Raw genomic sequence first — 18100 nt, forward strand, 5'->3', positions numbered from 1 at the left:
GCCTTTAACGAAATTCCCTCCTTAGTTGCTTCTGTTAAGGCCATATACTCGACTTCAGTAGTAGACCAAGTCACCGTAGGCTACAAAGTAGCTTTCCAACTCACAACAGATTCACCAAAAGTGAACATATAACCAGTCACAGATCTTCTACCGTCCGCATCCACAGCATAATTAGAACAGAGAAACCTGTAACTAAACATGCCACATCACCCCCATAAATAAGACCAACATCTGACGTACCTCTAAGATACCGAAAGATTCTATTGACAGCCTGCCAATGCTTCTTACTAAGATCACCCATGAACCTACTAACAACACTGATTGCATGTGCAATATCCGACCTAGTGCAAACCATGGCATACATCAAGCTCCTTACTGCACCGACATAAGGAACCCGACTCATGTACTCCTTCTCCTCAGCAGACTTAGGCGCAAAAGCAACGGACAAATGACTATTGGACGCACTTGGAGTATCTATAGGCTTAGTTGTTAACATGTCAAACCTTGACAATATCTTCTCAATTTAGCCTTTATGTCACAAGAATTGTTTTTTTGAACCCTCTCCATAAAGATCTCCATGCCTAAATTTTTCCGAGCCGCACCCAAATCCTTCATTTCAATTTCAGCACTGATCGAGAAGCTCCTTCAACTTCTAAACATCTGACTTGGTACTTGTTGCTATCAACATATCATCTACATACAACACTAATAAGTAGATGAAAGATCCATCTGTCAGCTTGTGATACACACAACAATCATATAAATATATGTTATAGCCTAGCTCCATCTTGTACAAACTCCTCAAAGATTGCTTTAGCCCATATAAGGACTTCTTCAACTTGCAAACAGAAGTTTCGTTTCATGGAACCTGGAAGCCATTTGGTTGAGCCATGTATATCTCCTCTCCATGTAGAAAAGCTGGTTTTACATCCCGTTGCTCAAGCTCAAAAATCCTGATGTGCAACTATCGCTAGTAGTAACCTCATAGAAGTATGTCTGAGTATAGGTGAAAAAAATCTCATTGTAGTCTACTCCCTCTCTTTGTGTGAACGCTCTTACAACTAGTAGAGACTTATACTTAACTCTCTTTGCAAATGTCATCCCCTCCTTTTTCTTGAAAACCCATTTACAAGTAACAATTTTTCTCACTGGAGGCTTACGCACAAGCTCCCAAGTCTTGTTCTTGTGAAGTGACTTCATCTTATCTCCCATTGCAACAAGCCAATGGTAGGTTAGACACCGTACATGTAACTGCCTCCTTGTAGGTAGATGGCTCAAAGACATCCACTTCCTCAGCAACCTGCAATGCATAAAGCATCGCATCTTCAAAATCATACTTGTTTAGGTGTTTCCCAAAATTCGTCCTCATAGGATGCTCCCGAGCATGGCTAGGCGCCTCTTCATTTGATATTAAAGAATTTGATGCTTCAGAATTTATGTGTTGATTTTCATCTTGTGTTCCGTCACTCTCATCAGGAGATACTTGCTACTCCACCTACATTTCAACAATAACAATCTCTAGTGAAACACTAGAATTTACAGTAGGATTAACCATATAATATTCATCAAAAACTACATTTATACTAAGTATAACCCCACTCTATGATAGGGACCAAATTATGTAACCTTTCACCCCATTTCCATATCCTATAATCACTCCCTTTTTGGCTCTCAGCTCCAATTTACCCTTGTGTACATGGTAGTAATATAAACACTATAATCGAAAGCTCGCATATTAGAGTAATTTGCAGGCTTATCTCACCACATCTCATATGGTACAGTGTTTTAAGGTTGATCCTAGAGTGAGGCCCACGGTTGATCAGATAACGCGTTGTACTAACTACTTCCCTCCAAAACCTTCTAGTCATCCCAGCATTAGAGAGCATGCACTGAGCTCTCTCCAAAAGTGTCTGATTCATTATTTCAGCTACACCATTTTGGTGTCGTGTATCCCTGCTAATCCCTTCATTCTTACAGAATTCATCGAACTTAAACAAACAGAACTCCAGACCATTATTAGTTCGTAGCCTTTTGATCTTCTTATCCAGTTTGATTTTCCACCAATGCCTTCCACTGCTTGAAATTTTTGAAAGCTTCATCTTTTGACTTCATAACAATAAACCAAGTCATTCTTGAAAATCATCAATAAAGGATACAAAATACATGTGATCTCCCAAAGATTCCACACGTGAAGGACCCCAACAATCAGAGTGGATTTAATCCAGAGTGCCTTTTGTTCTATTAATGCTCTTTTTTAACTTACTACTATGTAGTTTCCCAAAAACACAGTGCTCAGAAAAGTCAAGATTTGTGACCTCAAGGCCACCCAGAAGATCTGCCTTGGAGAGGATTTGCATCCCTTACTCACTCATATGCCCAAGTCTCATGTGTCATAGCTTGGTCATATCCTCCTTCTGAATTTCGGATGAAGCAACATCGCTTAATATGAGAGAATAGAACCTCACACTTGACCCCCTTCAACACATCCTTTGAACCCTTACAGACATACATAACTCCACCCCTACCCCACCTCTGAAACTGAATCCCATACTGTCTAATAAACTAAGTGAAATCACATTCTTGGTCATCTATGGAACATTCCTAACATTGTTCAATGTGCAAAATGTACCATCATGTGTCCGGAACTTGATTGAGCCAATTCCAATTGTCTTGCTAACTACACTGTTAGCCGTTGAAATATTACCCCCATCTACCTACTCATAAGTAGTGAACAACTCCCTACAAGGACTCATATGATACGACGACTAACTCAATAATTACCTGAACATGACCCAAACAAAACTGCTACCAAATAGCTGGCTTGTTACCCTTAGATTTTGTTTTCTTTTTTGGATCCCGTCATATTAGTTAGTGTAGGTTACTTACTATGAAATATAATTATGGACTTATGGGGCATGCATGATTAAGCCCTAAACCAAAACTGTTAATTGGTGTAGAGATGTTTTTCTTTTAACAAAACTTTGATTGAGTGAACGGTGTAGGTATTTATCAACATGGTTTATAATGGACTTGGCATCAACAATACCTTATGAAGCATTAGCTTTGATGTTTACGGGTAAATACAAAGAGAGCATTTCCTATTATCTTTTAGGATTGTTACGTTTCTGGCGACTTAGACGAGTCAAACAATTCTTCACCAGGTAATAAAACTTATCATCTATTCACTACATGTAGTACAACTGTACAACTGATTTATGGCATTTCCAATTTCCTAAGCCATATTTCTTAATCTGCTTCAAATAAATTGATCTGCCACTTTTTTTTTTTCTTTGTTTTTCAATTGGTTAAATTTAAACATGTAGGCTTGAGAAAGACATCAGGTTCAGCTACTTTTGGGTCCGATGTGCAAGGCTTCTCTTCGTAAGTTACAGTTGGCTAATTTGTTTTCTTCCCTAAAATGCTGAATCTATCTAAGAGATGAGTACAATAGTTTTAGTAAACTATAAACACACACATATTTATATGGGGAAAGACTTTTGTGAGAACATCTTTTTTATGTGAGAACATCTTTTTTATGTGAGAACACTTTTTTATGTGAGAACAGATTTAAGTTTAGAAGATACGTAACATTTTCGGTTTTTTCACCATATATCCCTGACAAGCTTCTTTTTGCACCGTATACCCTTTAACTTTCCAAATTCATCATATACCCCTCACTTTTCGAAAAATACATCAACTTACTCTTTTGACTAATGGTGTTAGACTTCCGTTAGTCATTAGGCCTTAATCCTCTTGTAATCCTAATTAACTACCCTAAACCCTAAATCCTAACAGTAACCCTCAACCCTAAACCTAACTAACCAAAAAACCTAAACCTAAAAGCTCACTATCCCATACACACCTTCATCCCCATCCCACAACCCACCACCCCCCCTAACCCACCCTTACCCCATCTGACCCACCACCACTTGACCCACCACCACCTGACCCCAAACCCCACCCGTGATCGGATTTTCACACCCCCCACCCCACCAGATGCTCGCACCCCACCCCACATCACTACTGTTTTTCGCACCCCACAGGATTCTCTCTTTGTTTCGTCGGACATCACCCCACTGGATTCTCTCCTTTGTTTCGCTGGAAAAACGCAGCACTGTTTTTCGAATCTCTCTTCTGTTTTGCTCGCCTGTTTCAATTTTTCGAAGGGGAGGGAGATCGACGGTCTCTGTTTTTCTCCTTCGACTTGATTTGGTGTTGGGGAGGGTTCAGGGTGTGGTGTGGTGGCGTTGGGTTCAGGGTGTGGTGGCTGCGTGGGAGCGAGAGGGGGGTTGGGTTGCTGATGAAAGGGGAGGGGGTGGTATTGCCGGAGAAAGGGAAGGGGGTTGCGGCTAGGGTGGGGAAGAGGTAGGGTGGGGGAGGGTGGTTAGGGTAGGTCTAGGGTTAGAGAGGAGATTAGGATAGGGTTTAGGATTAATTAGGCTATAAGGGGGGGATTAGGATTTAGGTTAGTTAACTTCGGTTAGGAGGAGATTAGGGATTAATGACTAACAGACATTAACGGCGTTAGTCATTAAGGGTAATTGGGTGCATTTTTTGAAAACTGAACAGTATATGGTGAATTTGGAAACTTGAAAGGGTATATGGTGCCAAAAAAATTTGTTTGGGATATATAGTGAAAAAACCGTAACATTTTTTAGTACACATGCAAAAACGTCTTAGAGAAACATGTTGAACCCTTTTTTTCAGGGAATATACTTAACTTTTTAGAACATATGTGACACTTTTTAATAGCAACATAATTTTTTTAGGGAACTTACTTGAATTTTGTAAGGAAACAAACTTAAATTTCTAGGACATGCACAACACTTTTTAGAACAACATATTTATTGAACTTTTTTTTGAGGAAGTATATACTTAAATTTTTAGAGCAAATGTTTCGTAACATATTTTTCTCTGATTTAAATTTTGTGATTATTTTGTTGACAATAAAAAAAGGATGTTTTATGTGGTTGTTCTTATGCTCTAAATATAGTAAAACATATTTTCTAAATAGTTGTTTTAATGTTCTGAATAGTTCTTTTAGTGTTCTACATAATCATGGTTCAGTTCTAAATAGTTCTAATTATGCCAAATAGTTCCACTGTGTTCTAAATAGTTCTTGTTGTGTTCTATGTAGTTTTTGTTATGTTCTAAATAGTTAAACTAGAGTTTTTATGTTCCTAATCTATAGATTTATGAAAAAAATTAAATATGATACTATTGTATCCTTTAAGTCTTCATTTTTGGATTTTTTTTTTTAAAAAATCAACTGAAAATTACCAAAAACACACCGAAATTTCTTGAAATTATTTGAAAATTACTTGCTTTCTTTTTTGGAACATGTTAAAAATAATTTAGAACATACTTGAAATAATTTGAGACACACTTAAAATATTTTAGAACATTGAAATCTTTTAGGACATGGGCTTGAAAATATATCAATATTATATGTGTTGATTAGGTTCTTATGTAAAAAAGATGGGTTCATGTTCTTAAAGTTATGAGATAGGTCCTACAAGTTATTATTCTTAAAATCATAGCATGTGTTCTAAAAAGTGTTGAATATGTTCTAAAAACAAAAATTTAAGTATGTTCTAACAAGTATTGTATATGTTCTAAAAAGTGTTGGTGTATGTTCTAAATATAAATCTGTTCTCACATAAGGATCCATTCTCATCGAATCCTGACCATATATATATATATATATATATATATATATATATATATATATATATATATATATATATATATATATATATATATATATATATATATATATATATATGCTAACGTCACCTAGCAGGCTAGCAGCATGAATTAGTACTACATAATTCTAATTTTTGAAATTAAAGAACACTCGAACTGATCATTAAGCCACCCTAACTAAATTCCATGAGTCATGTCTAAGTCAATATTTTTCTAAGATCTACCCAAGTTACTTAAAATGCCCATTAGTGGGTAACTTCTTCCCATGCATCCAATGTTGCCACATCCTCAACTCTCTCTCCCTCATTACTTAAACCGGGAGATTTTAATGTTTTTCTTCTGGAGTTCCCCCTAAAGAGTGACTTTTCTCATTTGCAGTTCCAACTCAGGAACTTGGAACTTCTTAATAATTTTAAGGCACAAGTATAAATTAATGTACCCAGTGGCGGATCCAGAAAAAGTTAATAGCGGTGTCACTTTGTTAATATCAATATAATTTTAAAAAAAGTTTGTGTACAACTATTATTTAAATAAAACGTCAAAAAAAATTGAAGCACAATATATATATATATATATATATATATAATATTATATATATATATATATATATATATATATATATATATATATATATATATATATATATATAAACCATCTCAAAAACTAACCACAATACCACATTTAAGGTAACTCTCCTCGACGGGGTCTCATTCTTTGAAACCGTTGCATAATAGTTTCATTGCTAATGGTCGCACATATATCTCTTTCTATATATGCTACCATACAATCATTTAAAAATTCATCACACATCTTATTGCGCAATTCGGACTTGACATACTTCATGGCAGAAAAGACTCTCTCCACACTTGCTGTTGCAACAGGTAAAATCAATGCTAACTTTATAAGTAAATAAACTGATCGATAGATCAAATGCATCTTGGTTTGAACCATTACTTGTGAAAGATCGCCAATACCCCGAAGACCTTGAAACTCATCACGTTGTCGCACATCAGTGATATAGTTTCTCAATTTGGAAGAAAGTGCTCTAGCATCCCCTAAATCAAACACATATGGATAAAACTCTGCCATTCTTACCAATTTTGTCACATCAAAAGCATGAAATGAGTCCTTTGGAATCAAGCAAGCAACACAGAGAAGCAACTCTGTATTAATTTCATTGAAACGAGTATTTAGCTCTTGAAGCTGCAAATCAATAATAGCATAGAACACCTCAACACGATAATGATGTGCAAAACTGATTTGTGAAGCTCTTCACTTTGATCTTCCTGGAGTCACATAAATATCATCCATTTTAGGTATGTCAATATCATGACCATAACAATATTGATATACCTTCTCGAGTAACTCTTCAAATTCATCATCTCTCAACAATTGGAGGCGTTTCTTTGATGTTTCCACCAAGTGCATCGCATTGACAATATCTTGATCCTCTCTTTGCAAAGCTAATGACAACTCATTTATGATTTTCCAAAATATCTATCATTAAGTGCAAGATAAAAGCAAAGTCAAATGAACATAATGAAGTCATTATCCCACGTGCATTCTTCCTATGACCTGAAAACGAAGCATCACTGTAAATGAAATCAAGCACCTCAATCAGATCTGGATACATCTCGACCAAGTTCAACAATGATCTATAATGAGATCCCCATCTTGTATCACCTGGTCTCTTGAGTCCAAGTTCTTGATTTAGCCCTTTTCCAGTTTTGATCTCACCATTATTTATTGCCTCAGCAAGTCTCATTGCACGCATTTCTCGAAGCACATCTCTTCACTTACAAGAAGATCCAATCACATTAATTATATCGGAAACAACATCAAAGAACCAAATAACATCAACATGATTCTTTGCAGTTCCTACAAGTGTTAATTGCAATTGGTGAGCAAAACAATGGACATAATGAGCCGATTTATTTTCTTTCAAAATTAGTGATTTAAGGCCACCAAATTCACCACGCATGTTGCTTGCTCCATCATAACCTTGTCCACGTATCCTTGACAAACTCAAGCCATGTTCCATTAATAAAGATTCAACAGCAGATTTCAGAGATATAGAACATGTATTGGCAACATGGACAACCCCAAGAAACCGCTCTATAAGAAACCCCCGATCATTAACAAAGCATAACACAACCGCCAATTGTTCTTTAGTGGAAACATCACTAGATTCATCAACTAAAATACCAAACAAGTCATCCCCAAGTTCTTCAATAATAACTTTTGTTGTTTCCACAGCACATGCTTTTACGATATCTTTTTGAATACTAGGGGCAAGCATTTGAAGATTCCCAGGAGCATTTTTTAATACAACATTATCAATATCAGTATTCAGAGAAGCTGCAACTTTGACAAGTTCAATGAAATTCCCCCTATTATTTGACTCATCAGATTCATCATGACCACGAAAAGGCAATCCCATACGTAACAAATATCTAACACAAATCACTGATGTTTTCAAACGTGTCTTATAATCATTTTTCATTTGTGGTGTTCGAGGTGGATTAAAAGCGGTTTCAATAGATGCCTTAACATTTTTAAGATTTTCATATTGTTCAACGGCTTTATTGTGTGAGCTTTCCAGGTCTCCAACATGTAAGTCCAACCTATCCTTTTTATTCCAAGAGGAAAAACCGCTAACAACAAAAGCATCTCCCCCACCTTTATTGCCCTCGGGTTTGAACAAGTAGCATGGTAAACAAAATAAGGCATCCTTTTTTATGCTATATTCTAACCAATTACTATAATCATCATACCAATCTGGATTAAATCTCCGCAACTTATTCCAATCATTTTCCGGGGAAAATTATGCTTACGAGGTTGGATAGGGCCAATGTCAATATACTTTTGCTTCACCGCTTTCTGTATCTTAGATGGATAATCTGAAATTCGTTTCCTTTCTCCCGGATCAACAGGAAGATTTTGCAAATCAACTTGCTTCATTTTGGGAAGTGCATTGCAAAAATTAGGTCCACTTTCACTAGGGCCGCCTTGTGTTCGTGCCTTTTTTCGTATCACAAATTTGTCCATAATCTATATAATCAAAGTTAATTATAAAAGTTAGTTTTAATAATATAATATAACTGATATTAGAAAACATCTAATAATATCAAAGTGGTAAAGTTTAGATTTTTAATGTATATACTTATTAGTTGACTGTCTAACTTACTTCACAAACAATTAGAATAACTATATAACATATAAATCATAGTTAATTAAAAAAACATGCAAATCATAATTTATAGAAAATGATTGTGCAATTAAAAAAATCAGATTTATATCCTAAAAAATAATCACGCATGACAAAATATTGAATTGTAGATTGAATAAATTAATAAATAAAAAAAACTCACTTGTGTTGACGTGTTTTAGTCCTTCAATTGATTTGGTGGGTGATGTTGATGGATCTCACAAAAAAATATAAAATATAAAATATTAGATGAGCTTTTAAGAGAGAAAGGAAGTTGAGTCATAGACTTTGTAGTAGAGTAGTAGCTGTACGCAAACATGGAAGAATAAAAGGTTTTTTTTTTAATTCTGACTTTTTCAAGCTCCTAGAAAATAGGATAGTTGGTACAGCATTAATTATCTAACTTTTTCAAGAATGCTAGTTACCGAGATATCTTTTCTACCTAGTGGGGTCCTTTCAACTGATTTTTAACATTATTTTATCAGTTTTTTTATTTTTTTAAATACTCAATCTCAAAAAAAAATTAGCAAGTGGGTGCACGTGCCCCCACTTTCATAGCAGTACATCCGCCACTGAATATACCATGCACATATGAAAATTAAGAATAACTTTTGTTAGTAACTTTAGTTTTTTTAAATCAACTATACTAAGTCAATGCACGAACTGTCCATAAATAAGAGAATATATCTACTAGGTATGCCCTTCTTTGATATTGCTCACAAAAGCACGTCTTGCCGTACCATACCGTAAGCCTCGTCTAGGTCTATAAGAACAATCGGTTGATCCTTTCTAGCTTCCTTCTTCTATGGTATTCCACCATCATCTCATAACTCATAACTGATGAGGTGACTTTTATATGGACTATCCCAACATATATCCAAATAAGTTATCTGACATGCTAGTAGATTTGTTAGAGATACGAGATATAATCAGTATCGGAAAATATATCATATCTCGTATTTCTAACAAGATTTCCTTAATTGATACGTAGTTCTATACATTCTGCTTGAATTTCATGTTATGAGTTATAGGCAGGGACGAAGCTAGAAATCAAAAGTTAACGGAACCTAGAATAAATATTTTGAAGGTCTTGTTCTAATATTAAAAGTTGGGCCCTTAGTATAAGATAGCATGCAATTATAGTAGTAAGAATTTCTTTCAAATTACTATGATTATATTCTTATAAGGCAAAACACCAAACACTCAAGATAATCTAATTTCTAGCTTCAAAAAATATATGCAATAATTAGTTACAGGTCTCAATCTAATTTTTTTTCTATGAAACAAAAACACCTCAAGAAGTTTCAATAATAAGCATATTATAAATGTATAAAAATAATTAAATAAAATAAAATTTATATGTTATACTACAATTCACTTTTCACACAAACCCAACAAACACATTAACAAATGAAAACTTTGAGGCGTGAAGAGAACTGTTAGATGAATGCAAAAGACAAACATAAGATATATAGATTTAAAAAAAATGGGAAATTAAGTGTGAAACTGGATTAAGAAAATGAAATATAATCTATATAGATGTTTTAAAAGGCGTGCGTGACAATGTATACACGCCACATAGCACCTCTGTTACTCTACTACGATTGTGCAGGATCTATCCGTTGTAAAGCCAAGGTTTGTCATTGTCATATATGCAATGGTTTTAACATGATCTATCCACTAAGCAGACATGGGTTTTAGAAGTGACCCATGATCTATCCGTTGATGTAGTCATTTTATCCATGTTCTTCTCCCACTAACTTCACATTCAAATTCACGTACACTCAACACCATTACTTCCATATTCAGCATGAAGTTTGTTGTTGAGGCTGAATATTTCGGAGTTGGTTAGATCTTCTGGATTCTAGGAGCTGACTGGTCATTCAGTTTCCAGTCTCCTGGATTGTAGGAGCTGACTGGTCAGTCAGTTTCGAGTCTCCCTGGAACTTAGGAACTACAGCCTGATTTGCGTTTATTTCCTTCATTATAGCCCGGTTTGTTATTGCATGTCTTCAACAATTTAATTCATTCAACCTGTAGGATAATAACAAACGCATACTCCAACAAATATCATGGAAATTATTTTTATTCAAAATAATAATCCATGTTATTAGGTTAATTGAAAGCAAATTATAACATACAATATTTCGAATATAGGAAGTAATTTCTTTAAATAACATGAATAGGCTAAACTCATAACCATTTCTCCTCAAGTTATAATTAAATAAATTACACTCAAGGCAATATAAAATTAATTCGAAGTAACATAATTAATTTCCTAGATTCAACTTATTTTCCTAGACTCAATAACATTATTTGTCATCATTAAAACCGTGAATACAACAATATTCCCCCTTTTTGATGATGACAAATAATTGGCAAAAATTAAGAAAATAAAAAGAAAGAAATAAGAAATTATGAACTTAAGAAATTAATGATATGAGAACCCTAAGACACTCTAACACTAATTAAAACTCTAAGACACTAAACTGTGACTAGGAACAAAGACAAAGATCATCAAGAAAAGCAGTAGAGACTAAGGAAAGTTTTAGAAAGATTTTTCAAGTGCCAATACATCTTCCCCCTTTTGTCATCATCAAAAGTAAGTAGTGAAACCTGCAGCACTAGTAGAATCAACAATCTTAAATTAAGGCAAGTAGCTCTAACATACTATCTCATAATATTAGCCATCCACACGTTCCAAGAGTAATAAACGTAGGAACAAGCACAACAGAGTAGTAGCATATCAGGAGCAGAGTTTTGAAAGCAAAAGAGAAGAAGATGAAAAAATAGAGAAAGGAAAGATGCATAGATTAAAATTCTTGTGATTTCCACAAGAAAAAGACAAAATAAAGTGTGTTGCAATCGTTCGTTAAATATACAGCCTAAAATCAAAATATAGAAAGTCTATAGTAGAAGGGACTGGGATCAGGGAAGGTCGTGAATGGGAATGGAGGTAGCAACATATCGATCTTGGTACAGATGTTGGAGGCACCCTTGCTCATAGCATGAAGAAGTTGATCATGCTGGACATCTTGATGTACAATTCGAGCCTCCGTTGCTTGCACCCTTGTTTCCAGTAGAGCAATTGAAGCTTGAAGCTCCTTGAGTAACCCATGCAGACCCGCAGTAGACAGAAGAGGAAAGTCCACAACTTGTGTAGCTGTTCCTGAAGGAACTTGATCCTCCTCCAGATCAATCATGATCCCACTGGCTGGGTTCCTCCTAGGTTCAGCCAGTCTCTGGCTCTTCCTTACAGACTGCTTGACCCCATATTCTACTTCCTCTTCTCTCTTCCTCTTCTCTCGTCCTCTTGTTAGCAGGCTCAAACTCCATCTCCACCTTAACCTTAACCTCTTCAACCTCAAAGCCCCAACATACCCCCATGAACTCGTAAGCTTAGGCGAAAGAGGGTGTATTTGGTGAGGGAATTCTCCGGTTCTAAGGTAAAAGAGGGTTTGGAGGGCAGTTTGATCTTACACTTCTTCAATATTATGGAAATAATATTTCCATAACCAATGCGAATTTTGTGGGTGATGCAATGAGTGAGGTGAGTGATGATTAGGGCAGGGTGATTTATGTGATTGTTGTTGGCTACGCAGTACATGAGGGAGAAATCAAGTAAATTCGCTTGGGTTCTTTTTGAGGTGCGAGGAACAAGGAACTGCTAAACTAGTTAAAAAAGAAATTTGTGTAAAGGGTTTAGGTCCTTTTGGTCCATAGACAGATCAGAGGGATGGAAACCAAAAAATTTCAAAATTTTCTCATTTTTGGCAATAGCCACATTTAATTTAGCCTTCCCCTTCACATATTCCTCGTACCTAACAGCATGTACATGGAACCACTGACTCAGTTTTTGTTCATCAAATTGAACTAGATGACCCCAACAACACTTATATATAAACCATTTGTATTGACAAACTTGGAACAAAATTGGGTCATTTCATTTTCATACAACCCCTCATCAACACATAAGATACCCGACCAATTTTGACATTTACCAATTTCAAGAAATTTCGTCCACTTAATTACTTTCTTGCATCAAACCAAATCCACACAAAAACCAATCAAAAAGTTTGAGGATTTCGATTTTTTACCTCTTTTCGTGGGAATTTTAATTTACCTTTCTACTTCTTCTTCTTCCTCAATTTCATCTTCCAATTTCTTGGAAGAATGTTCCAACTCCACCGATTTTTCATTTCATGCAGAGGATTCTTGGCTTGAGACCTCTGTTTAATTTCCGCTCTCATAATATTCCACAAGAGGTATTTTCTCCTGTGGAAGGGGAATACTTTCGGTGCTTGAACGCTTTGGTGCCATGGAGATTAGGGTTTTGAGGGGAGAGAGAGTAGATGAGAAGTTTTGGGAGTGATGAGATATTGATAGTGAATAGTAGGCGCAAGTAATGATGGGATGGAGGGAAGTGTTTATGAAGGGGGCTCTTATGCATGTTTTAAGAGAGTTCATTTATTATGGTGCTTTACCTTTTCTTAGATAATCAATTCTTCAAAAGGGCATGCATTTATATTTGGAACCAATGCAACGTATGAAATGTGAATAAGAAAATGGAAAAAATTATGCGAGAAAAAAAAAGAAAGAAAAAGAATGAACAATATTTGAACTCATGCTTGTGATACCTTCTAACTAAGTTGTACAAGTATTGTATTATTCTCAAAGTACTAGTGAGGACACTAAGGGAAATATTATGAGACTAATATGAGTTATCTACCATAACTAAGGTGTATGAATAAAATTCATGAAAATTGCATGACACACTTAGTAAAGAATATTACTTAGGTAGATAAATATAAAGACATTTTCATATTATTATGATCATTCCTAGTTCCAAGTGAATCTTTTCAAATCTATCTTTAGAAAGAAGCTTGGTCAAGATATCTCCAATTTGACTCTCAGTAGGGCAGAACTCTACTTTTAAAAGACCTTTTTCAACATAGTCCTTCAAGAAGTGATGTCTAATATGAATATGCTTGACCATAGAATGATGTACTGGATCCTTGGAAATACATATTGCCCTAGTGTTATCACAGAAAATAGAAACAGACTTATATTTAATGCCAAAGCCGCGTACCTGTTGTTTGATCCACAATACTTGGGAACAACAAGCAGCTGCTGCTACATACTCGGCCTTAGTTGTTGAGAGTGCAACAGTGCTTTGTTTCTTTGAACTCCAAGAGACTAAGCTTATTCATAGGAACTGAGCAATTTCAGAAGTGCTTTTGCGATTTACCAAGTCCCCAACATAGTCTAGCTTGTTTCTAAAAACCCATTTCAGCCCAATCACCTTTTAGTTCTTAGGCTTGGTCTCAAGATGTCAGACCTTGTTCCTAGAACTCATTCAGTTCCTCTTTCAAGGCATTGATCTAGCCAGACTCTAGTAGGGCTTCATTATGATCTAAAGCATCTGTCATGGACAGAAAGGCTTGGAATGCACATAAGTTTTTAAGTTGGGATCTTGTCTGAGTTCCTTTCTCAATATCACTTATGATAACCTCTAGTGGATGGCAGTCTAGGTGCTTCTAAGGTTTTCGGTCAAACCTTCTTGTTCTTGTGCCTTCTGCTTGAGGTTCTTCTGCTGATTCGTTCTCTGGATGCAATTCTTCTTCCTGTGATTCTCTACCAGGAGTTCCTTCATCTGCCTGTTCCCCTTGAGGATTAGGATCAGGAACATTCATCTCTTCTTAAGGAATATGCTTTATGTTGGTACCTGCAGGAGTTAGTTCCTCATCAAGGTTGATTGACTCTTCAGATCGAGTCACTCCCATCTCAAAGTCATTATCATTACATGGTTCCTGCAGAGAGTTAGTTTCATCAAAGATAATGTGGACACTCTCCTCGACACACATTGTTCTTTTATTATACTCTCTATAGGCTTTAGAGTTTATAGCATAACCAATGAAAACAACCTTATCACTTCTTGCATCAAATTTTATTAAGATAACTTTACCATTGTTGTGTATAAAGCATCTACATCCAAAGACTCGAAAATAAGAGATATTGGGTTTTCTTCCCTTGAGAAGCTCATAGGGGGTTTTCAAGGTAATAGGTCTCAGCATGACCGTATTGATGATATAGCAAGCTGTGTTGATTGCCTCTGCCCAAAAGTTTTTTGGAAGATTGCAGGCTATTAGCATTTTTCTAGCCATGTCCTACAAAGTACGATTTTTCCTTTCTACCAAGCCATTTTGTTGTGGGCTCCTGGGAGCAGAGGAGTGGTGATCTAATCCCTCATTACTGCAAAAATCATCAAACTCGGTGTTTTCAAACTCCTTACCATGGTCAGATCGTAAATGTTTCAATTTAAAACCACTTACCCTTTGAATTCTTTTACCAAAGGTCATAAATTCATCAAAAGTTTCATCTTTGCTGTGAAGAAAAATAACCCAAGTGCATATTGAAAAACCATCAACTATGACTAGTACATATCTCTTACCTAATCTGCTTTGGACTCGTACAGGGTCACATAAGTCCATGTGAATCAATTCAAGTGGACTTTGTGTACTTACCATCTTCTTTGGTTTGAACGAGGATCTAACTTGTTTTCCTTTTGCACATACGCCACAAACTTCACGTTTTGAGACCTTGATTGTTGGAAGACCAACAACTAAGTCCTTTTTACTTAGCTTATGAAGCAAGGATATGCTTGCATGACCACGTCTTTTATGCCAAAGGAGAGGTTCGTCATCTATCGCACTTAGACAAGTCAGATTGTTCCTAGGAACCAGGTTCAGGTCAACAACATAAGTGTTTCCCTTCCTAGTTCCTTCCAGAATGTTGGTACTTGTACCTACATCACTTACTACACAACATTCATTAGTAAACTTCACATTGTTCCCCTTGTCACAAAATTGAGAAATACTAAGTAAATTATGTTTCAAACCCTCGACCAAAAATACATTATCTATGGAGTGTGACTGAGATTTCCAAACCTTACCTACAGCTATTATATTACCTGTAAGATTGTCTCCAAATGTCACAGTTCCTCCTTCATAGACAGAAAGTGAGAGAAATTTGGTTTTATCCCCTGTCATGTGCTTAGAACAACCGCTATTGAGGTACCACAGGCTGTTCCCCCTCACTTTAGCGTGTATCCAAAACAATAAGTCACTGGTATGAACCCAGTCCGACTTGGGTTCCTCTATCGGGTTTGAGTTGCTTATTTTAATTTTCCACACTTGCTTAAATAAGCGAGTGTTCCTTTCAATATGTTCTTCTCTGGTGTGGAATAGTCAGATACTAAGTGACCACTGTTCCCACAGTAAAAACATATTCGGTTGCATGGCAGATGAATATACTTCTTCATTTTGCTTTTCTTCTTATGATTGAAACCTGGTCCATTTCTTCCTTTATTTTTATATTTTTGTATTTATCTAACTAGATCATGAAGTTTGGTTCTTAAAGATTCTAATTTTCCTTTAAGTACCAGATTTTCATTTAAAACAAATTCATTGTCAGATTTCAACTTCTCGAAATTAGTTCTGGTATTTTTAGGGGAACTGGTTCCTTCAGGAATGACTACTCTCAATTCTACCATCAACATATTCAAGAAGTAGTTTTCATTTTTAACCTTTTCATATGCTTCTTGAATACGTCGGTTTTCATCAAACAATCTAAAGAACCGTTCCCCAACACTTGAGTTTAAAGTTGTAAGCCAGTTTGAATGTTCTTTGGTGACTTCCAAGGCATTCTCCATATTCTCCTCTCTAATGCAGATTGCCTTGTAATCATCCAAATTTTCCAAAAGCAATTTAATAAGTTGGTTCTTTTTAAGTTCTGGTAACTCTTGTTCAATAACATTAAAACATACATTGGTGTTCGGCAAGTTACCTTCGTCTAGCCTTTCTCTTGTAGTGTTCATGATTACAGGTACTAGCTCCTCAGTGTTAACTGATTTTGGAAGAACCGGGCTTTGATACCAATTATTAGTCTAGTATAAATACTAGATTAATTACAAGAGAGGGGGGGTGAATTGTAGTTGTGGAGATTTTCGAACTTTTTGCGGAAAATAAAACTTTAAAGCAAATGAAGAGAATAGATAATAAGGAAGAACACAAGAAGATCCTTTTAACAAGGTTCTCTTCCTCAATTCTTTAGGAAGAAACCTTGCTCTTTTATTTATAATAGTTATTATAACTTATTATAAATCAATCCTCACTCTACTCCTCTAGGGACCTATTCCCAGTCACCTTATTCCCCCTGAACACGTGACTTTCCTCACTTGACTTTACTAGAAGTCTTCTCTTTCTCACTCTTGATTATAAGATTTTGTTCTCTAAATCTCACTCACCCAACACTCGAAAGTATTACAAGAATAATTGCTTTGAAGAGTATTAAAACCGAAATAAACTTCCTTACAAATAATACAATAAATCTGGAAAGTTGTTACTTTATTCTGGTTCATTGTTGAGCTATATATAGAAGACCACAACAGCTCCTACTTTTGCTCCACTAAGCAGACATGGGCATTAGAAGTGACCCATGATCTAATCGTTAATGTAGCCATTTTATCCATGATCTTCTCCCACTAACTCCACATTCAAATCCACGTACACTCTCCCATTACTTCCATATTCAGCGTGAAGTTTGTTGTTGAGGCTGTATATTTGGGAGTTAGTTAGATCTCTTGGATTCTAGGAGATGACTGGTCTGTCAGTTTTCAGTCTCCTGGATTGTAGGAGCTGACTGGTCAGTCAGTTTCCAGTCTCCCTAGAACTTATGAACTGCAGCCTGATTTGCGTTTATTTCCTTCATTATAGCCCGATTTGTTATTGCACGTCTTCAATGGTTTCATTCTTTCAACCTGTAGGATAATAACAAACGCATAATCCAAAACAAATATCATGGTAATTACTTTTATTCAAAATAATAATCCATGTTATTAGGTTAATTCAAAGCAAATTATAACATACAATATTTCGAATATAGGAAGTAATTTCTTTAAATAACTTGACTTGGTTAAACTCATAGCCATTTCTCCTCAAGTTATAATTAAATAAATTACACTCTAGGCAATATAAAATTAATTCGAAATTACATAATTAATTTCCTAGACTCAACTTATTTTCTTCGACTCAATAACATTATTTGTCATCATTAAAACCGTGAATACAACAGTGACCATATTAGTAGGTTTATCAGCGGTACCTTCTTCCATCACCTCAATTCTTT

General features: G+C 35.6%; 1 protein-coding gene across 5 annotated transcripts in view; it reads left to right on the top strand.

Moving 5' to 3' along the window:
* LOC104896713 (potassium channel AKT2/3) overlaps positions 1 to 18100 on the top strand; it is a 52589-nt gene that overhangs the window by 12060 nt on the left and 22429 nt on the right. For all 5 annotated transcript variants that reach the window (XM_010683482.4, XM_048647407.2, XM_010683484.4 and 2 more), the window contains 2 exons: positions 3003 to 3161; positions 3324 to 3381. In XM_010683482.4, coding sequence (XP_010681784.2) covers positions 3003 to 3161; positions 3324 to 3381 — 217 coding nt within the window. The remainder of the gene's footprint in view (positions 1 to 3002; positions 3162 to 3323; positions 3382 to 18100) is intronic.

The sequence above is a fragment of the Beta vulgaris genome, chromosome 6 (genome assembly GCF_026745355.1).
Source record: "Beta vulgaris subsp. vulgaris cultivar EL10 chromosome 6, EL10.2, whole genome shotgun sequence".
Lineage (NCBI taxonomy): Eukaryota > Viridiplantae > Streptophyta > Magnoliopsida > Caryophyllales > Amaranthaceae > Beta > Beta vulgaris.